The sequence below is a fragment of the Arvicola amphibius genome, chromosome 5 (genome assembly GCF_903992535.2).
Source record: "Arvicola amphibius chromosome 5, mArvAmp1.2, whole genome shotgun sequence".
In the NCBI taxonomy this organism is placed as follows: domain Eukaryota; kingdom Metazoa; phylum Chordata; class Mammalia; order Rodentia; family Cricetidae; genus Arvicola; species Arvicola amphibius.
Window position 1 is genome coordinate 71,376,498 of NC_052051.1, and position 22,317 is coordinate 71,398,814.

General features: G+C 43.7%; 1 protein-coding gene across 4 annotated transcripts in view; it reads right to left on the reverse strand.

Moving 5' to 3' along the window:
* Positions 1 to 7,564, reverse strand: part of Fbxo3 (F-box protein 3) — a 29,164-nt gene extending 21,600 nt beyond the window's left edge. For all 4 annotated transcript variants that reach the window (XR_005285385.1, XM_038329843.1, XM_038329845.1 and 1 more), the window contains exons 1-3: positions 7,407 to 7,564; positions 4,890 to 4,979; positions 1,277 to 1,440 (exon numbers count right to left, since the gene is read on the reverse strand). Coding sequence is in view for 3 of the 4 variants with exons in the window: in XM_038329843.1 (XP_038185771.1) it covers positions 1,277 to 1,440; positions 4,890 to 4,979; positions 7,407 to 7,510 (358 nt within the window). In the remaining variant the exon portion in view is untranslated. The remainder of the gene's footprint in view (positions 1 to 1,276; positions 1,441 to 4,889; positions 4,980 to 7,406) is intronic.
* Between the last annotated feature and the right edge of the window lie 14,753 nt (positions 7,565 to 22,317).

Sequence of the window (22,317 nt, forward strand, 5' to 3'; positions counted from 1 at the left end):
GAATCTGTCTAAAAGAGAAACAGCTCACACAAAGTGATCCCTGCATTTGGGATCACATGCCTTTATAACCCCAGCACTAGGAGGTGGAGACAGGAGCGATATGGCTGGGCAGAGAGGGGAATATAAAGGGGAAGAGACAGGAACTCAGTGGTGTGGAGACTGAGGTTGGTGGAAAGTACTCTAGGATCGCTCTTTTTGTCTGAAGATTGGGCAGAGGCAAAAGGTCTCTCTAGTGGTTGGCTGCTTTGCTTTTCTGATCTTCAGAATGAACTTCAACTGTTTCTGGGTTTTTATTATTCATGCTACACAGATAAGCAGTTATAAATGTATTTTACAGGGATTAGTTAACAAATCCAACAGAAATAACTTGTTACTATTTCTAGTCATAATTAGGCAATAGAATAGAAAGAACATAGATTCTGGGGTCAAATAGACTTCAGTTCAAATCTTGGTTTGACTACTTTGTAAAACTCTGCCAAAAGAAAAATGTCCGGATTCTTGTGTTACTCTAACATGCTTAAAGACCCAGGTTCTTTCCTAACATTTGATAGACATCAAACAAGAAAAGGTATTGACAAAAGTTTTCAATTAAAAACTAATCTTGGGTTGGAGAAATGATTCCATGAATAAAACATGTCTTGTATGACGACTGGAGTTTGGATTCCTAGAAACTACATAAAAGCTGAGCAGGTGAGGCAGCATTTAGAGGTAGAGGCAAGAATACTTGGGGTAAGTAGGCTACCTAGACTAGCTCAATCATTGAGCCCAGTAAATAAAGTGGAGAGCGATCCAGAGAGCCATGTGATGTCCTCTGGCCTCCAAATAGGGATGCAAGAGCACATGTGAACATACATACACACTAAACACATACACACAAAACAATAATAACAACAATCATCTTTAGGGCTGGGGTTACAGTTCCATGGTAGAATACTTGCCTAAAATGTATGAGGTCCTGGCCTCAATCACCAACATTGCAAAAATAAAAATGAATTGTAATGGTTATTCTCAAGCAATTTTAGCATTGTTTCTTTATATAAAACAGCTATAGAGAAAGTAGCTCAGCTTTTATTTAATATCCATATGGGTTCCCAGGTTAACCAAAAGGGGCAAGATTCTTGTAACAACATCAGCACTATGCTTCCTTGTCTATTAACAAAATGTGTATGGTGAACTAAGAGGTTGGATTAGCCCAGGTATACAACAGATCAAAGTTATTTCAACTAGTCTGGCTATACTGACTAAATGTAAACGGGGGACCCTGTGTTCCTAGTACCTTTCAGAGATAAAACCATCCGAGGACACCTGGGCTCCAAGTACGTCTTGAGGTCATCCCAGGCCTTTTTAATAGCAGCATAATGGTTGATGTATCTTCCTACATCTGAGTAAGTATCTATGAACAGAGATTTCCAGCACTGATTCTTCCGGGATTTCTCTTCCCTAAATAGATTTAAAAAACAAAACAAAAAACACACAAGATTAAGAAAGCTTTTAAAATGATTTTTTTTTGTTTTTGTTTTTGTTTTTGTTTTTGTTTTTCGAGACAGGGTTTCTCTGTGGCTTTGGAGCCTGTCCTGGAACTAGCTCTTGTAGACCAGGCTGGTCTCGAACTCACAGAGATCCGCCTGCCTCTGCCTCCCTAACATATCTTTTTTTCTTCTCCTGCTTTTTGAGACAGGGTCATATATAGTAAAGGTTGGCCTTCAACTAGTTATGCACCTAAAGATAGCCTTGAACTTCTGATTTTCATGCCTCTAGATGCCAAGTACTAGAATTAGAAATGTGTACCATAAACTCAGCTTAGCACATAATTTTTGCTACTTACCAACACACCTTTATTGGAAGGTTGTAGTAACTCTGCCTTTTTATTTTCTTAACTTATTTTAGCTACAAAGAGAACTAGATAATGAGAAGTGATAGACCAAAAACTTTAATAGTTACGACTATTATGTCATGGTAGGGTTATTTATTAGTCACTACTTTCTACATAATTTCCCCCCAAGTTTCCCATTTCTTAACAAAATATGTGAATAGTACATCAGTATAAATTTCAACTTACTCCTAAAAACACATCAGTTAAAAAAACAAACATTTTTGAGACAGTCTCAGCAGGTCTGGCTGACATGAACTATGATTCCCTGTCCTCTAGGTTACAGGTGTGTGCTATGGAACCTGGACTCAATTATAAAATATAAAAAGCACAAGTGGTTGTCCCATTTTTGAGAATATTTAGAACCTAATGGCATAATATTGCTCTACATTGATCAAGCCAGAGAATCTTAAGTCAAAACAAATACATGATTCAATCTTTCCTTGCTTTAATTATATAAACATTTATTTTCTACTTGCCTACTAAGAACATTAAAAAATGCACTTTTTTCCCCTTCAAAAAGTAAATAGTCTAATCATGAACAAAGAATAAAATGTTAACAGAGGATAAGCAACCACAAAGGGTACTTGAAAGTACTGTCAAATGGGCCTAGATCATTTCCTACAGAAGATGCGGAGCCACTGAGGGCTTAAGGGGAAGTTGAAAGGGGAGAGTTGAGGCTGTGGTTTGGGATGTTATGGTAGATTTAAGGGAGAAAACCAGGACCATTCCAGACCATTCCAGAAGACTTAAGGAGGTTCTGAAGCAGTCCTGGAGAGAGGCCATAGACTGAAGAATGCTGTGGTAACCATGACCATTCCAGACCATTCCAGAAGACTCAGGGAAGGTCTGAAGCAGTCCCAGAAAGAGGCCAGAGACTGAAGAACGCTGTGGTAACCAGGTGGGATGAGTGCAGGTGGAGACCAGACGTGCTAAATTAGGGATTCAGGTGAACGCAGGGATAAAGAAAGACTTAGGATGACTCCTGACTCTGGCCTGAGTTCACGGATGGGTGCTACAGTGAAAACTAGAAATGTAGAATTAAAGGTTTAGATATAAAGGAAAAAAATAAATCAGAGAGCAGAGGTCATTTTGGTTTTTTGAAACAGTACATGTAGTTAGTTCAGGTTAGCCTCAAACTCAGAATCCTCTACGACAGTCTCACAAGTGCTACACTCCAGGTATATACCACCACACCTGACTCCAGGTGTACGTTTTGTTTGGTTTCAGTTTGGTTGGGGGAAGGGGTGCAAGGAGGGCATAAAGCATCTTTTTATTAATATGTACCATTAATATAAACATATACAGTTATCAACAAGGCTGGGGTTGTAAGGCAACTGCAGAATGCTTGCCTAGCATGACTGAGGTCCTGGGTACAATACTCAGCACTGTAAAAACTGAGCTTGGGATTTTTTTTTTTTAAAGTCTTGAGAAACCCTGTCTCAAAACAAACAAAACAAAACAAAAATGTCTTTAGTTCTAAGCCTTTAGAAGTTATTTATGGAAACTGTTTCTATATTTCCAAATCCTTATACCTCGGGTCCGTGATTTATAAATTTTACATGTATCGGGTGATGCCCCAAAGTGAAAAATGAGGATATATTGACACTTAGAATTCTTCTTTCCTCATTCTTCCTCCTCCCAATGCTTGACAGCTGTTACTAACTTTTCCCTTGGTAGAACTAATGCTTTCAGCTTCAATAATATACTTAGTTCAAGGCCAGACTGGTCTACAAAGCCAATTCCAGGACAGCCAGGGCTACGAAGAGAAACCCTGCCTTGAAAAACCAAAGTATATTATATATTAAATATATTAACTATATTACATATCATATATATACACATATATACACGAAAAACCAAAAAAAAAAAAAAAACATAAACCACTAATTTGCCGGGCGATGGTGGCGCACGCCTTTAATCCCAGCACTCGGGAGGCAGAGGCAGGCGGATCTCTGTGAGTTCGAGACCAGCCTGGTCTACAAGAGCTAGTTCCAGGACAGGCTCCAAAGCCACAGAGAAACCCTGTCTCGAAAAACCAAAAAAAAGAAAAAAAAAAAAAACATATATACATACATACACTTAGAACCTATAGTTCTCTACCAACTTTAGCGGTCCGGACTTCCCACAACTGAAGAAATATGTTAGGTATTCCTGTCTTTCCTTCCACTTCTCCTAAATCTCACTGTCATCTACATTTTATTCTGGCAATGTGGTAACTCTGACTGGACCCACTAGGGCTGGAAAGGAAAACCAGTGCATGGTAGTAGTATGGTAGTCAAAGGTCAGGACTCAAAACTATATATTCTACACTAGAGTCTGGGAAGGGGAGAAAGAAAGGCGGGGGTCAGAGCATCACTGGAAAACAGTTAACTAGAAAGGGAAGTATTAGTAGGCAATGGCTACAGTTTACTACAATTTACTATGTTGTATAACTATAAAGAACTAAAAAGGTGTTGGAAAACTCCAAATACAGTAAAATGATAACACACTTAAGAAACAGGAAATACTAATTAGCCTGACTTATTATACACTGTAAATATGTATTGAATTACACTTTATCCCATAAACACAAGCAATTATTGAGTATCAATAAAAATTACTCTAGTGCAGCAATTCTCAACCTGCAGGTCATAACCCCTTTGGGAGTTGAATGACCCCTTCACAGTGGTTGCCTAAGACCGTCCCACATATCAGATATTTACATTATGACGCATAACAATAGCAAAGTCACAGTTATGAAGAAACTATGAAAAAATTTTTATGATTGGAGGCCATCACAACATGAGGAACTGTATTAAAGGGTCGCAGATTTAGGAAAGTTGAGAACCACTGCTTTAGTGCCAAGCGTGGTAGCTCACCCTTGTAATGCCAGCAGAGGCCGAAGCATAAGGACTGCAAACAAGGTCAAGGCCAGCCCGGACAAGAGAATGAAAACAATGAAAAATTTATTCTTAAAACAAAACACCTACACCATAGCCTACACCCTCAAGAGATCAAAGGGTCACAGAATACTCACTCAGTTATCAGCCAGTATTTTTTGCAATGTCTTCTCCACAATGGATCATGAGTTGAAAGTTGGCTAAGTCTTCGACTGACATAGCAACAACTGGCAGGAACCAGATTCAATTAGTATAAAAGGAGGAAAAATTAAAAACAAAGATTAAACTAGTCATTGCTAAATTTTGTTTGATTCTCTTTATTTTTCCTATTTCCACTTAATACCTATATAGCTGTAATGCAGTAGCTCTGACAATCTATTTAATGTGTGAGTTAATATAATTGCCCTGTGAGCAGTAAGGAGAAAGTAGCATACTATCTCATATTCAAACTAAATTCCCGATAGAGTAATAGAGTTTAATACAGCAGCCAAGCACATATGTACCAAAGCCGTTAGGGCCTGGCAACAGGTTGGACACTTGGCAAAGCTGGACTGTACTGGGCAAGAAGAAGCTGCAGTATGCCGGATGAGTCTGTAGACAAAAATAGTATTCAATGCCACTCGTTTCCACAAACATTTATGGAGGAGTCATGTCACTTTAGCTGAAAATTCTGATTACTACCTAAAGCTCTGAATTGAAATCTGCTCTTTACAAGACTACATCATCTCGCCAGCCACCCTTCATGCAGCCTGCCTGTTAGTCATTACCACCTCCAGCACAAACAGCTTTCTCGTTTTTCTAGTTGAACAGGCCACACTATTTACAGACCCCGAGCCTCTCAACACTGCTCCCTGCACGAGGACAGAACTGCACTCTGCCATACTTCAGATTTGCCACCGAGTTAGTCACCTCAGCCTCCACGTCCCAACAGTACCACGTGTGTATTCCTTCCTAACGACTGTTCTGCACTTCTCTGTTTCCATCTTGTCTAAGACGGAAATGTATTTAAGCTACATCTTTAAAAGATCCTATTTCCAATTCACTATTGTATGCCAACATTTAACTGACACATGGCAGGCACTCCAAAATATTGACTGAACGAATGAATACAAAAATAAACAATCCTCCCACTCGAAGTGCGCACAGCTATGACCAACTGTAGCTGAAGGAAGATGGTGGGAGAGTAAGGTTGCCAAGCTGAGCAGAGTGAGCGCTCGGGACAAGAAGCAGAGCTTACACAACAATGTGCAAGTGTGTGGTGTGCCGCCTGAGGCCCGCTCTAGCCCGAGTGCACTGTGCAAACACGATAACGGGGAAGGCCTGACAGGCCTTAGATAAGAAGCCAGATGATAAGGGCCTTAAACACTGCAGACGTGCAGGGTACAGTCTGCAAGCAGGGCTATGCCAGGCTATGCCAGGCTTTTAAGAATGACAGCCAGGTTCGTCTTCGGAAGATAACTCTGGCAGCAATCAAAGATAGAAGGCTGTCAAGATCGGTTATAGGTGGAGAGTATTTCAGATGAATCAATTTGAGTTGGACAGCATTTCCCACAGAAAACCTTTCTCTGCTCTAGTTCAGGCTGAGTAGGGGAGAATGTGTTTTCTGGGCAAACAAAAGTGTAAGCAGGTAAGGGTGGAGGGCCATAACTGAAAATCCAGGACGTACCTCTGCCACCACTTAGCTAGGCCAACCAACCTGTAACTCCAGGAAGTCCGTACCTCTAAAAGGCCCCTAAAACCCGAGGTCACAATCATCAAAGCGCCAGGATCCAGTAATCAATCAAAAAACAAAACTGTATCTTCCCCATAGGAGAGGGCCTTTTTACAAACACGCGGAAGCACAAAAAACCCTGGCCATGCTGTTAAGGATGTAAACAATCCTAACATGGGGGTGGGGCGACATGGAGGGGGCAGAAAGGGGGGCGCAGCCGCGCCATTTCTTTCTCCAACGTAAACAGTCCCGTTCTTGGAAAGAATTGAGTTTTTGGCCACCCTCACTAGCATGCAGGGTATTTTTTTTTTGGAGCAAACGTTGGTAATTTGGGAAACCCTGAGGTAACCGCAGTCAACCTGTAAGGCCTCACCGGAAGTCGGTGACAAAACACAAAATCCAACCACCCACCGTAAAAAGGAAAACTGACAGCCAAAAAAAGTCGCAAACACAAGAGAAAGTGCATGCTGCCGGTGACCACGGTGGCACCAGAGAGAGTCAGAAGGTCGCAGACCTCCTCGAGCGCGTTCTCCCTGCCCACGTGGGCTCTGGTCATCTTGGATCCCAGGCCCGACAGGGATGCTCGTGGGCCGGGACAGTGGCCTTTCCACGGCGCCAGACCAGGTCCCCAAGGGCCAGCGAGGGTCCCCGGCATGGGCACCAGGGAGCCACCTTTCTCCTCGGCAAACCGGCCTAGCCAAGGCTTGAGGGAGAGGGCGCGAAGTCCCCGGGGACCTGGGCAGGAGTGGGGCCTGGATGCCCAGCCCCCTCCTCAGCGTCTTCCCTAGCCCCCGCCGTGGCTCTGCAGGATAACGGCTGCCCTGCAGTCACCCCCTGGTGCGGAGGAAGCCCGCGTCCAGCCAGCGACCCTGGGCCTCCTTCCCTGCCTCCTTCGCCGCTTCCTTCCACATTCCCACCCCTGCCATGAGCGCCGCCCCATTACTTGATCAGGTCCCTGTAGTCGACGAAGGATAAGATCAGCAGAAGGGGGTCGGTGGGCAGCGACTCCAGGGTCAGCGGCGCCGTCTCGGCCTCTACGGCAGCCATCTTGCCCGGCCCGCTGCAGCCTGGCACCACCCCGGCCCCGCCCCCGCCGCCCGAACCGTTCCGCGGCGCTTGCACAGGTTAGTTATGTAACTGTCGCCCGGCCCCGCCCCCTTGGGGCCCCGCCCACCCCGCGGCCTGTCTGTCCCGCCCACTCCGCGGCCCGTCTGCCCCGCTGGGCGCTGCTGGCTGGCGCTGTGTCTGGTCTGCTGCTGCGCATTTCCCTTCCCATCCCATCTCCTAAGGTTAGCCAGAACCCTGCCAGTCGTTCCCGAGTCTTCTCTCTCTTCTTCCTGCCATTTTATATGTGCTATCCTCCAAGCCTCTCCCTAAACCTGACACTAATCATCCCGGGCCTTTGGGTCCCAAACCCATTACTTATTTCCAACCCACGATCTTCAATTGCCTGACTCCTTCGCCCCACCCCCACCGGCACTCTGCTTTGCGGCTCTGAGCCCTTTCCTTTCTACCGAAGGAATGGGCAGAGAAAGAGACACAAGGAAAGGCGCACCAACTTCAAAATAATCGGGAGGTTAGCATTCTACCACTGCCCACAAAGCAAAATGAACCTAAACATAAAAATAATTGGCCGGGCGGTGGTGGCGCACGCTTTTAATCACAACACTCGGGAGGCATTGACAGGCAGATTTCTGTGGGTTCGAGGCCAGCCTGGTCTACAAGAGCTAGTTTCAGGACAGGCCCCAAAGGTACAGAGAAACTGTAGGGGTGGTGTGGGGGGAGAACAACAGAAAAAAGAAAAAAAAATCTCTGGGTAAACTCCTTATCTAGATACCTAACAAATGTTAATTTTGAAAGCCTCTACTCACATCCCGGAGAAAGTTTCTACCAACTACTTAGTGTAAAATTATCAAATATGAATCTTTTCCATCAAGTACTAGGAAACTCATGTTTAGGACAAGTAATTTAATTATTTTTATCCCCAATTTGTAAGACTTCTCTACAAATGTTTCAATCCTCTTCCCCCCTCCCCCAGTAAAACCTTCCAGTAATTTGAGTCAGGTGGCTGCAGCTGCCCTGACAGACCTTTAATCCTCTCAATGCGGAGTTCAAGGCCAGCCTAGTCTACAAGAGCTAGTTCCAGGACAGCCAGAGCTGTCACACAGAGAAACCTGTTCTCGGAGGAAAGAAACAAAACAAGACAAAACAAAACAAAACAAAAACACTTTCCAGTAATGTGATGACCTGGAGCAGTGACCTCCTCCCACCGCCAATTTTTTTTTATTTCATCCTAGTCAATTGAATTCAGGCAATGAGGAAATTTCCACCAATGGGGAAAGACACAGTCAGTACCTGAATTAGCATAAAAACCTGATAACCAGACGCCCTGCCTGAGTCCTCCGAGGTGTTGGCTCTTTGAGCACACCCTCTTTATCAAGAGGAAACTTGTCTTGTGCAGACAAGTTAGCTGGAGTGGTGGGCTGTCTTTGAGACCTCAACCTTATTTCTAACATTGGCCCAGAGGATATGCTCTCTCCTGCCCCTCTGATGAGTTTCAAATTTTCAGCCTGAGAGTAAAATGTATGGAAACGGAATTTTTAAATTTGTTTTCTATAAATCAAAATTGAGTACCACAAGCCTGAGGGGCTGAACTGACTGGGACCACTGCAGGACCGGAAGGGGCTGATTTTCAGCTTTGTAAAGCTGATAACGAGGTGGGCGTGGGAGAAGGGGTGGGGCGATGGACCCTGGAGCGAATTCTCCTTTACGCTGGTCTCACAGGGGCTGTGTGGTAGAGAGACTTGAGAGATCCGAAAGACCTGCACTTCGTGTACTAGGAACTTCTGTCACTAGTAGCGAGATGGAGCATTAGCTATCTGTATCTAAGTTCTGTGAACTGGTCCTCCTCTCTGAGAGCCACCCCTCCTATCGTGGGTTAAAGATAATAACCTTTGCTAATAGATGTTAATTTCCCAAGCTTGTGAGTACAACAATCACCACATTTCCTTGGTGACTGTAAATATCCTAAAGAAAGTTTCCCTTCTTAAAATCACATTTAATTTTTGTACTATGTATGCATTTGAGCATGGGAAGGTATGTCTGTGAGCACACCACGGAGGTCAGAGGACACCTTGCTGGAATCCATTCTCTCCTTCCATCATTTTCTTCCTGGGCTTATCAGGCTTGCTAGCAAGTGCTTTCATTACCTAAGCAGTTTCACCCCTGGAGAACATTTCTCTCACGTACTTGGAAAAGTGGATATAATCTCCCTCAGCCCCTACAAAAGTGCATTTTCTCAATTCATTAATGATTTTATGATCCCTCCCTCTGCCCAGAAGAGCAAAACATCCACTGCCTATATTCCTATACACCCAGGCGAGAGAACACTTTTTCGGGAATGCAGCTGCCTTCTTCCATGCTTCTGGAAATAATGCTTCGTTCACACTCCTTGAGCAAAGCCAATAAACTCAATGGCTCACTAACCTATATTTAAATGGAATAATTTCTTTTGTCTGTGCCCTAACTGAAGAAAAAAATGGAGTAACTGAGAGAAATACTAATTTAGCGCAATATATTTAGAAATAAAAATGAATGCCAAAAAAAATCCATACTGGAGAAAATGGCGAAGCAGGATCACACGGTGCCATATTAAAGCATCAGGCAGACAAGGACAAGGTGTACCCTTGAATACATGTTCTCGTTTACTTTTAACTGATTCGTTTCCCCTGCCCAAAAAGTCAAAGTGAGTCCTCTGTTAAAGGCCTTGCTTTTCACAGATTGTTAGGCTCAGAAGTCCTAACAGGGACTTTCAGCAAACCCCCCATCACCACCTCTTTTCTTCATGCTGCCAGCTCCTGTCATGTCTCCTGGAAGGTGTTGTGGGATTCCCAGCCCCTCTCACCAGGCCCAGGCTCTGTTTTTCCTATCCAACATGATAGGGGGAAGTAGAGATGATTGGGGGAGCAATATAGGTGAACAGGGTCCGCAAGAGACCATCCTTTCCTGGATTGTGACTTCTCCACTAACCCCAATAATGGCTGAACAAAGGAGCAAGAGAGCTCACAGGACTGAGTTCTCTGGGTCTTCTATTATAAAGACAAAAGGAGGTGCACTTTGGGTTTGAGTGGGGATAACTACCCACCCCCAAGATGGCTAATTGTTTAGAAAGCTGTTCTCTAAAGGACACAGACGAATGTCAGTATCTTCTTGCCATTATAATGCCTTTGGCAAATCTGCAAGCGCAAGCTTAGGAATGAAGTGGCCATATGCAGATTTTAAGTTTCTCCTCTCCTCTGGAGTAGTCTATCCCCGATGCTTTTGATATATGCTCCCTTTAGGACTCCACTGCTACCTTGTATCTGACAGCAGGTAACTTCCCACTTGGTTTTGACCCCCTTAGCTTCACTGGCTTCAAGGTTTCTGTTGTGTGTTCCAGTAAGATCCTCACGCATCAACCCATAATTCCTGCCTTACCGTGGACAGGCATCTGGGCCCTGAAGACTAGGAAGCACTGACTGGCAGGAACTTAATACTGGGTCTGTTTTTTTAGAAAGTGGAAGGGTCACTCTGTAACAGTTGGTTGGGGACAGACACATCCAAATTGCCCTGGAGAGCACTCTAGACTGTGCCAAGTTTACAACCACAGCTAACTAGAACACTGAACAAATTAAATTAAAGTTTTAAAGAAAAAACAAGATCACACAGTTCCATAGGAAGTTTGAGGCAAAAGTGGGAAATGTACTCTTACTGTATGCTTTTATTTATTTTTAAATGATTGACTTCCCCTTTCTAAAATGTCTAAAAGAACTTGCCTGGAGGTGGGGCAGGCAATGAACAGATGCCAAGCTCTAGACTTTAGAACTTTTCTAATACTGCCACCCTTTAATAGAGTTCCTCGTGCTACAGTGTCCCCCACGGGTAAAATATTTAATTGCTACCTTATAACTGTAACTTTGCTAATGTTAAATATCTGATATGTGACCCCCCTGAAAGGGTTGTTCAATCCCAAGAGGTTGACACCCACAGGTTGAGAACCACTGCTCCTTCTAAAATGATACCCTTTTGATGGCCTCTCTCCATATGTAAAACACCATTTTCTTTTTTAGCAACCATGAGCACTTTCTGGAATTTATTGTACCTGTTCTTTCCAACCTAGGGGCACCTCTCAGTGGAAGAAGAAAGCTGGACGCTAGGGTCGATTGGGGGAGGATATGAAATAGAGCCATGGAGACAGGTGCATTGTACACTGTTGTCCCAAGCCCCCAGTTTCTATTTCCACCAAACAGTACTGGAGCTGTATACACCCGGCCCCTGAACTGCAGTTACACGAAGGTTGTGTACCAACTGCAACCTTATCTCAGTGCTGAGGGATTTCCTTACCCTCTTGATAGTAATGAGTTAGTGCATGTGCGCGGGAGGCCAGAAATGACCAGAAGGGAGGATCACCATTAGGACACCATCAAGGGAACAACCTGGGCTGAAAGGCTGCTGGGGATTAGTCCTCCTCAGAAGAGCCCAGGAAAATCCGGGAGTGGATTTATGCTTTATGGCTGAAAGCAGCAAGAAGGATAAAAGTACAGGGGTGGCTGAAGATTGGGGGCCGCCACTGATGCTGATAAAGCAGCCCTGTGGATGGGTCATGCAAAACCGTGGTATGGATTTAACTGCTCTTGTGGAACACAGGCAGTTCATGGCTAATGAGAAGCATGGGAAGGACATAAGAGGATTAGAGGCGGAATGGTAGCAACTACTCAAACTGAATCCTGGAACTGGATTGCTTTGCGCTCCCTTTGGCAGAGACTTAAGTATTTCTGAATTCACTAAACAAATGGGTTATTTTGCTTTTTTTTTTTTTTCTGCAGCAAGACTCTTGTTTTCTGGCGCCCAAGGATATAACCCTCTTGGCCAGGTGCTGGGCTGGGGGTGGTGATAGTCTTGCCAGTTGGATACATTTTACTTGTTCCCTGTTAACTGTTTCTAGCATAGTGGCTTAAGGGTGTGTCCAAGAATGACTTGTAATCCAAAAGCCTGCAACACTGTATCACTGAAATGGTGTCTCCTACTTGAGAGAAGAGGGAGAAAGGCTCTATCTCCATGCAAAAATGTGACACTGTCTAGGATGCTGAACACTGGCGCTCACCTGTTCAAAAGGCCTGTAGAGTCAGGGTGCTGAAATCCTACTGTGTCCTACTGAGACCTAAACAGGTAGATAGCCATAGTTAATCCTGCCTTGACCAATGGCCTGTGCCAAGAGAGTCCCTAAGCTATATCTGTGCTGTCAGTAACATTTGCTATGCAAACTTGGGTGGGCTAGTGTTTGCTTTTATTTTGTTGTCAGTATTCTCCAGGAAAAAAGGAAAAATTGGTCTCTGCTTTTCTCTGTTCCCCAGAAGGCTGACCTCTGAGCACCTTTACCACGCTGCTTTTCTTATTTGGCTGACTTGATCAGCCAATGGGATGTTCCGGGGAGCCCGGGAAGGAGTGAGAGAAGATAATATTTACTGTCCGTTTGTGAGGGGTTGGCTGTGTTTTCTGTTAAAAACACCTCCTGTTGGCGCAGTTTCCCGTCTTTAGCTCCCAATTTCAAGTCAGAAGGATCAGAGGGACAATATTTCCTCGCTAAAGCACCTGTTCAATTTCCTCACAGTTGTCCAGGCTAATTCTTTACTGGGTTTTCGGGTATTTGTTCCACCTGACACAATGCAACCACCTCGCATCCCTCTTGCAGGGCATTTATTTTAATTATTTTAATAAGAATTATGGTTTGACCGCTTTAGCTGTCGTGATTTCAGCTTTCAGAATTTTAATCTTTTGAGAAAGCAGTTTTGAGAATTCTAGACTCCGTGGATTTGGATCTTTCCATTTCTCACCCTGAGGATTACAGTGTGCAGGATTATGACTGGGTACCACAGCTACTACCCTAGGGTCCTGGAAACTGATGGGAAAAGTCAAGACTGTGGAACCTCAATGCTGTGAAGAGGAACCACCTCTTCCGTAGATTGTTGTGGAATATTTGTGTACACTGGAAAGATGTGTCTCTGCCTAAGGTGCTTTCTGATTGGTTTAATAACAAGCTGAATAGCCATTAGCAAGGAGAGGATAGGCAGGATTTCTGGGGAGAGAGATGAAGAGGAGGAGGAGGAATGTAGGCATGAGAATTTGGCCAGCAGACTTGGAGCAAGTCAAATGTACTGAGGAAAGAAAGTAAAAGCCACATGGCAGAGTGTAGATTAATAGAAGCAGGTTAATCTGAGTTGTAAGAGCTAGATGAGGACAAGCCTAAGATAAAGGCCAAATTTTTATAATTAATAATAAATCTCCAGGTCATTATTTGCGGGCCAGTGGTCCAAAGAAAGTCTGGCTACAGTAGACAACAAAGGGTTCTTCTTCTGGTGTCTGAGGTACAGACCCTGAACTTGATGTTGTGATTTCTGGGCTTGGATATCACAGCAGGTATCACAACAGATACTCAGAGCTCTGCATGTAGTATTGTCGGGTGTGCATTCAAGTTCCTGTGCATACCAAGAAACAAAAACTACACTGAGCCAGACAATGGTGGCGCACACCTTTAATTCCAGTACTCAGGAGGCAGATGCAGGCGAATCTCTGTGAGTTTGAGGCCAGCCTGATCTACAGAGCTAATTCCAGGACAGCTAGGGCTGTTACACAGAGAAACCCTGTCTTGAAAAACCAAACCAAACACACACACACACACACACACACACACACACACACACAGACACACACACAAAACTACACTGAACTAGAAAAAACAACAACTAGGAAACCCAGTTAAAAATGAATTCTTCCTAACCACCTATATTTTGTACATTGGGATAAAAATATCACACAAGACATTAAAAGTAGTCATTCTTTATCTAATATACTAGGCACACAAATAATCTGTCTCCTGCTCTAATTCTATTTCCCTGATGATTTGGTTCTTCTTTATGATTTCTTGTTTGCTGAATTTGCCTGCAAATGGCTCATATATAAAGTCTAGATTTCGCAGACATTGTAATGGTTTATAATAGAATGGTGATAAAATAAAACTCATTTTATTTGTCTATTGAATATTCATTCACAAGAAAACATGTCCAATGATAGCATTAGAAGCCACTGTGCTAAGTGCTGGCTGTCACTAATAGGCTGGATGTCAGTCACAAGGCCATCAGTGATGGGCTATGGCAGTGAGGCTTTCCATAAACTGACTGATTTCAGAACATGTTATTCCTAATTAGTGGTTGTTCTTTTCAAATATCAATCTTTTCTTTCCTTCAGCATAAAAAACCAGGGCTGTTAATTGTCAGGTCTTCCTTTGGAGCTCACCTCAGCCAAACCTGCAGATGAGACCATGTGAGAGTGTTCATACTTGTGTCTACGGAGACAATTTAAATAGCTAAAGTTTCAACTATTATGGTGGAAAAAAATAGCTCTAGCTACCAATAACTTAGAAATCAGTCAAAGAAAGAGTTGAATTCAAGGCATTTAGGGTACCCTGAGAGAACCCATAAAGGATATAGATAGTCACTCTAGAAGAAGTCCTGAATAGTGAGGAGAGGGCTGGGATGAAGGCCTGAGAGTCCAGCACTCAGAGGGCAGAATCAGTAGGAGTTTTGCAAGATCTAGACCAGCCAGAGCTTCAGAAGACCCAGTTAATTTTTTTCTAAAAAACAAAAACAAAACACAACAACTCAAGGCCTGAAAACAACTGTTCTGTGAGAATGTGAGCAATATGTAAGAGAAACTCAGCTTATAAAAGCATCATGGGAAGGTAGTTTCCATAGGCTCCCAAAAGTGAGTAGATTATATAAAAGTGGGACCAGAGCAGGAGACAAGGTTATTACTCTGCTATGTTCTTTGCTTTGATGTCACTGGGAGAATGGAGAGTTCTCATGCCTGGGACACTGAATTTGCTTTGGATGGTTCCAAAGGCTTGGGGGAAAGTAGAAGTTGTCATTGAGTATGGCATGTGTAGTGGTTTGAAAGAAAATAGACCCCAAAGGGAGTGGCACTATTAGGGTTTGCTGGAGTGGGTGTGGCCTTGTTGGAGGAAGTACGTCTCTGGGGTCGTAGGCTTTGAGGTCTCATATATGCTCAAGCCACACCCAGTGACTCAGTTCACTTCCTGTTGCCTTCTGACCAAGATGTAGCCAGTACCATGTCTGCCTGCATGCTGCCATGCTCCCTGCTGTTATAATAATGGACTAAACCTCCAAAACTGTAAGCTGCACCTCAATTAAATGATTTCCTTTTTAAGAGCTGACATGGTCATGGTGTCTTTTCACATCAATAGAAACCCTAACTAAGACAGAAGTTGGTTCCAGGGACTGGGGTATTCTTGTGAAAGACCTGACTGTGGTTTTGGTTTGGAGGAATTTGGACTTTGGGAGTCTGGGTTAGGAAAGCAGTGGAATGCTTTAAGTGCTACTTCATGGGTGATCCCGGTAGAAGAATGGAAGACAGTGGTGCTAAGAGTGATTTGAACTATGTTTGAACTGTGTGGGCTGCTCAAGATGCTTCAGAGAGGAATTTAGTATGTTACCTAGAGATAGTTCTTGTGATATTTTGGTGAAGAGTGTAGCTGCTTTTCTGCATTATTCAAAGAGTCTGCCTGAGGCCAAAGTGAAGAGTTCTGGATTAATTCCTTTGTCAAAGGAAATCTCAAAATAGCCTAGTATGGACTCTGTCGTGTGGTTACTAGTATTTAAGCTTAAGACTTATAATGAAAAGGAGCAAGCTGAGGAGAAAAGGGCACCAGGAAGAGGAGTGGAGCTAAATCCCCTGTTAAGGAGATAAACAGATTAAGAAATTAAACAAAGGGATTGGTCACCTCAGGGCAAGAGCCCACCCAACTAAATTTCCAGTTTGTTTAAAGAACAGTTTAGAGCCAGGTGTAGTTGTGCATGCCTTTAATTCCAGCACTCAGAATGTAGAAGTTGCTGAATCTCTTGAGATTGAGGCTAGCCTGGTCTACAGAGCAAGTTCCAGGACAGTTTAAGCTTAGGCAGTGAAGGGAACCATGGAAAATAGGAAGCTGCTGAAGCTAAAATTAGATGAGGGACCATGTTCCAGCCCCAGCAAGCAGCAGAACTTGACAACTTCGGCCATATGGTTATAAAAAAGGGTTGAAGAATATTCCTCCGAGACTAAGGAAAGCCACCGAGGCCAGGCATGTGTCAGGGGTGTCCCTGAATGAAGGTCTAGAGAGACCTTTGTGTGAAGCTGTGAAGGAGAAGCCTGGGTTGCCTTGGCTGTTAGAGATGCCAGAGTCATGTGATACCTGCCAAGGAAAGGTGCTAACAGGAAGTGGAACCAACCCAAGACAAGAGTATGCTGCAGTAACAAAGCAGAAAGGAATTGGGGATCTGAAGAGCATTTTAACATCAGACATAGAGAAGCAGAGTTTGGAGGTTGCCCTGACTAGGGGAAGTGAGGGAATAAAGGAAAGATGGACGGAAAGAGCTGGGTTTGGGTGGTCTGGGCTTTTAGTTTTAGCACCATGGAAGTTCAGTGTGTTTATTATATAGAGTTGAATAGACAGGTGGGGTTATTGCATACAGCTGGACTAAGAGGAGGCAGGGTTTACAGTATACAGCTAAATCAAGGAGATGTTCTTAGCTAATCTCCATAGGCGCAGTCCCTATAGGGGAGCAATCTTCTGATGGAGGAGAGTTATCTGTCTATGTTTCTTTCATTGGTTAATTAATAAAGAAAACTGCCTTGGCCCTTTAAGAGACAGAAAATTAGGTAGGTGGAGTAGACAGAACAGAATTGTGGGAACAAGGAAGTAGAGTTGGGGAGACGCTTCAGGCAGGCTCCATAGTGAGTCTCCATGATTCTCCTCTCCGAGATGGACGCAGGTTAAGATCTCTCCTGGTAAGCCACACCTCGTGGTGCTATATAAATTACTAAATATGGGTTAAAGGAAGATGTGAGAATTAGCCAATAAGAGGCTGAAACTATGGGCCAGGCAGTGTTTTAAAAGAATACAGTTTCCGTGTAATTATTTTGGGTGTAAAGCTAGCCGGTGGCCGGGTGGTGGGACGCAGCCCCTCCGCTTCTCACTACAGATTGGCGCTCCAACGTGATGGACTAAATCCACGTAAAAACCTGAAAAGGCTTTAAATAAAGGAGAGAGAGAGTTTAACACAGCTTTTTGCTGTTTGCCAGGATGTGCCATAGAGAGATTTCCTGTTTCGGCAATAGCAGCAGAGAAAAAGCTGAGTCACTTTAAAACGTGGCTTCCTGGTGCTGTGCTGCCAGTGCGAACTCTGGCTTTAAAGCATTTCAGTGGCTTTTATGGACTGGATGTTTGTGTGCCTGCTTGGGATCGGAAAGAAAGTGCTGCTCTGAGACCATGCCAATGGCTCACTGCTCCCTGCCTGCACCTGGGCAGATGGCAGAATCAGGCTTAGGCCAGCGGGAGAACATGGCGGATTTCTGCCACAATACAGAGAGATGTTTTCAGACTGCGCAGTGCTCTGCATGTCAGATTTGGCTGTAACTTGGATGAAAAGAGTTTTTGTGCTGCACGCTCAGTCTCAGAGTTAAAGTGCTGAGTGCGGCTCCTACCTGGCGGCCCCAGAGCTAGTAGAAAATGGTACATCCTCCATTTTGAAATTGGAGAGAGGTGGAGCCAACATCCAGAGCAGCCCGCAGCTCTGCAGCTCAGAGCTGCAACCGATTCAGAGTCACAAGCGGCTCAGCTATGTTGGACTGGGCGTGGCAAGCCTGCAGTACCTGTTTTTGACCTAGGAATGTCACAGCTTAGATTCTTAAGTGTGTAGCGATTTAAAAGCACAAAACAAAAGTGCTCCTGGATAGTAAAAAAATTACAGATTCACAATAGGAAAGATTCAGACATAGAAGGCCTTTAACTGGGTCACAATGTTGGATAAATGTACGTAGGCTTGAGAGCGAAAGAGAAGAAAAAATATAGAAAATAAAGTTAATGCCTTTAAAAAAAAAAGGGTAAAGTCTTTAAAGAGACAGAGTACAGATAGTTATAGATTAAAAGAAGTAAAGTGATAGAGTAAAAATAAGCCACGTAAAAATGGAAAATTCACAGAGAGTCTGGATTATGTATTTTGTTGTATTTTCTTTGATTTTTTTGACTGTAAAGGAGCTAAATACAGAGAGACATTTCATTATATGGGCTGCCAGTCTAGACCAAAATGGACATCTTAATGGTATGACTTCAGGATTTGGATTTAAGAACATGATGCTTTGGAAAAGAGTTTCTTCTTTTGTTTTCACAGAGGACGAGACTCTGTGGATTGCTTCTATCCCAATATGGTATGATAGACCACGCCCTCCTGAAAGGTTGCTGTGAACACCCTCAAAAAATTACTTCGCTCAACTGCCGACTGGGATGAACCTAGCAGACAGGTTATACCATGAAAGACCTAAATAACAGCGCCCCCATTCAGCAGGAAGCAGTTTGGAGAGAAAAAACTGCGCCCATTTTCCCAAATATTGCTTATAAATGTTCTTTTACATTTAAAGGGGGAGATGATATAGATATGAATTTGCATTGGTATAGATTTTAAGGTCAATTTTGTTATATGTATATGTATTTCTGATCTTGATTAAGCTATTGTGATTGTAGTTCATTTTAAAAACTGTAATGTATAATTAGGAAATATAGGTTGTTAATGGATAATCATTGATAATAGTTAAGCTTGTAGTCATGTTATTAGATTTTCTAGATATGTAGAGATATATTTCAGTTAGATAGACATTCTTCATATCTTTCAAAGACTGCAGAATATGGCATTTAATGTTTTAATAACTTAGGGTTTTTCATGACAATGAGACACGTCTGCTCCTGGCAGCACCAATCTACTTCAAGAGGAAGATGGGCATCGAAGAGGCTACTTATGGAGTTTGTTAGCCATTTGGGCAAGAAATGCTCTTGGCTGGACTGTTCCATAAACTGGACACAAAAAACCCACAGAGAGAGGACTGCTGAACTTGCCTAAAGGTGAGATGGTCTTTCGGGGTTCCTGACTCATGAAAGAGTCTGCGAGACATTCTGCAGGACACAGCAGAAAGTGACTGAACTGTCTTTGGAATTTCCTGCTTCATGAAAAAGTCTGCTGGACACTATGGGCCTGAAGGCTGAAGACGGATGCCCCAACGGTACAGAGGAACTTTGGGTGACTGTCTAGGCAGCGAGTTGTCTCTGTCATTTCTAGAGTTTGAAAGTTACAAATGACTTGTTTACTTAGGTAATATTATATCCTTCTGGAGTCTTTGATGGAGTTGAAGAATAAATAGATAGTTATAGATTTCCTTAGTTATGATAAAAGATAAAATAGATTTAAATATTGTAACTGTAATACTTGCTTGATAACTGTTTTGTTATATGTAATTTTGCTATGTTAAAGTTGAAGCCTTTCTTTTTTGTTTAAACAGAAAAAGGGGAAATGATGGAGGAGAGTTATCTGTCTATGTTTCTTTCATTGGTTAATTAATAAAGAAAACTGCCTTGGCCCTTTAAGAGACAGAAAATTAGGTAGGTGGAGTAGACAGAACAGAATTGTGGGAACAAGGAAGTAGAGTTGGGGAGACGCTTCAGGCAGGCTCCATAGTGAGTCTCCATGATTCTCCTCTCCGAGATGGACGCAGGTTAAGATCTCTCCTGGTAAGCCACACCTCGTGGTGCTATATAAATTACTAAATATGGGTTAAAGGAAGATGTGAGAATTAGCCAATAAGAGGCTGAAACTATGGGCCAGGCAGTGTTTTAAAAGAATACAGTTTCCGTGTAATTATTTTGGGTGTAAAGCTAGCCGGTGGCCGGGTGGTGGGACGCAGCCCCGCCGCTTCACACTACAATCTTCAAACCATAAAAATGGGGAAGAGGGAAACTCAGCTGGGGTGGGTGGTTTCTGCATCAATATTATCAACATCCACATACAGCTTTGCCATTTCCCCCTAGCCCCACCTCCAAGTATGTGGACATTTTCCCATAGGGCTGAGGTCAGGGTCCCTGACCTGGTTGTGCTGCTATTACCAGCACACATTCATTCCAGACTTCACTCGCTTGGAGCTTCCTTTGATCTCCACACTCATTTTGGAAGAGAGCATTATTAGGTGGATGTTTTCATAGCACAAAACTGGGAGTTAAAGAAATGGCAGGGAAAGTCACTGGGTAATGAATTGCAGCATGTATCAGTGACTTTCTAAGCAGGACTGTCACTTTAGTGAGAGAGAGGTGCTGAGTCTAAGACAGGGTGTGTCTGTAGGGGCATTTCTGGAAAAGATTAACTGAGAATGGAAGACCTTCCCTCAGAGTGGAAGGTGGTACCTTCTAATGATTGGTCCTGTTATAAAGAGGTTCAGGGGGAAAGCAGTGTTACTTGAAGGCCTGTCTTTGCTTGTTTTGAGCAACTACATCTATTGATGCTGAATACCTGTGGCCATGATGCCTGCCTCTGCAAACACCAATGAGCAGAGACAAGACCTTAATCTTTAAGCTGTGCTTCATTCCAACAGCTGGCAACCCAAGAGGACAGGATGAACATCCTAGAGATGCAGCCAGGGAGATAGTGCTGTACAGGACCAGTTTCTAAGCCAAAATGGCACCATCTTCAGAGTTCAGGAGGCCTGCCTGGGAAAGATCACCACAGCTGGACTGTCAACCCCCTCTCTCAGAGAAGGGGGGGTGGGAGAATCAGGGGACCTTCACCTGAATATTTAGTCTTCTCTGCTTTGGGGTCTCCTCTCTGGGAAGGACTAGAGGAGGGTCTCCATCTATGCAGGGAAGCCACTGTACCTTCTAGGTATAGCCCTTCCAGGGTGACTGCTTTAAGGTCACCTTTCCTGCCCAGAACCCCACCCAGTGCTCTGTAAGCAAGCCTAAACTCAACATTCCCAGGTGAACATTGGTGGAACTGAACTTTAGTTTGTCCTTGTGATCTTACCCAGGCTAGACATTGTCCAATCCTCCCAGAGAGCAAAATCTCTCCAATAGATGACTAAGTAGGTTTTTGTCAACAAGGCTGATGACTTGAGTTTCATTCCCAGAGTCCATGCGGTAGAAGAGGAGAGCTGGCTCCCACATATTGCCTTCTGACCCCTACATGTATGCTGTGGAGGGAACATATGAACTCAAGCACACATTAAAACTAAATTAGAAAAACCAGGTCAGCGAACTTATTGAATACACCAAATCAAAGAAGGATGCACTGCCCTTGCCAGACCCCATAAGAAGGACCCCTAACACTGCCACGGCAAAGGCAACACCAAACCTGTCATCTGACCAACGGAAGGACAAGCAGAAACTTTCAAGTGTCACTAGGGCTTCAGTCACAACCGTGGATACAGTGTACTTGGGTTCCCAGCTGTCCCTCGATTCAGTCATCTAGACCTGTCCTACACCTCACCCCTTGGTCCCACAGTCCTGAGTCTTCCCTCCATTGGTCCTGCAGTCCTTGCCTCCACAGCCTCCAGGGTCCTGATAGAACGTCTACCTTTTGATTCAACAGTAACTGCTCCTGAGACCCTGCAGAGAGGCGTCTTGGTGATCTGACACAGTTGCTCTCTGTTTCCCTTGGGCCCTTTCTTTCTGGGTCCCTTTTCTAGTGACTGAGTTTTACCCAGTTCCATGCTTCTGAATTCTCAGAAACATTGAGACGTGGTCTCCTGTGCTCTGGAGCTACGTTCCAGTGGGACAGCTGTAAACTTGAGTTTCTCTTGGGTTACTAAATGTTAGAGGGGTGGGAATACATCAGTCTGATCTTCCCGCTAAAAACAATGTCAACTCCAAATTTATCCCATGGACCACCACCTTCCCTGGGGGTACTTCACAAATATCTGCCACTCCTTTGGCTTTGCTTTCCTGT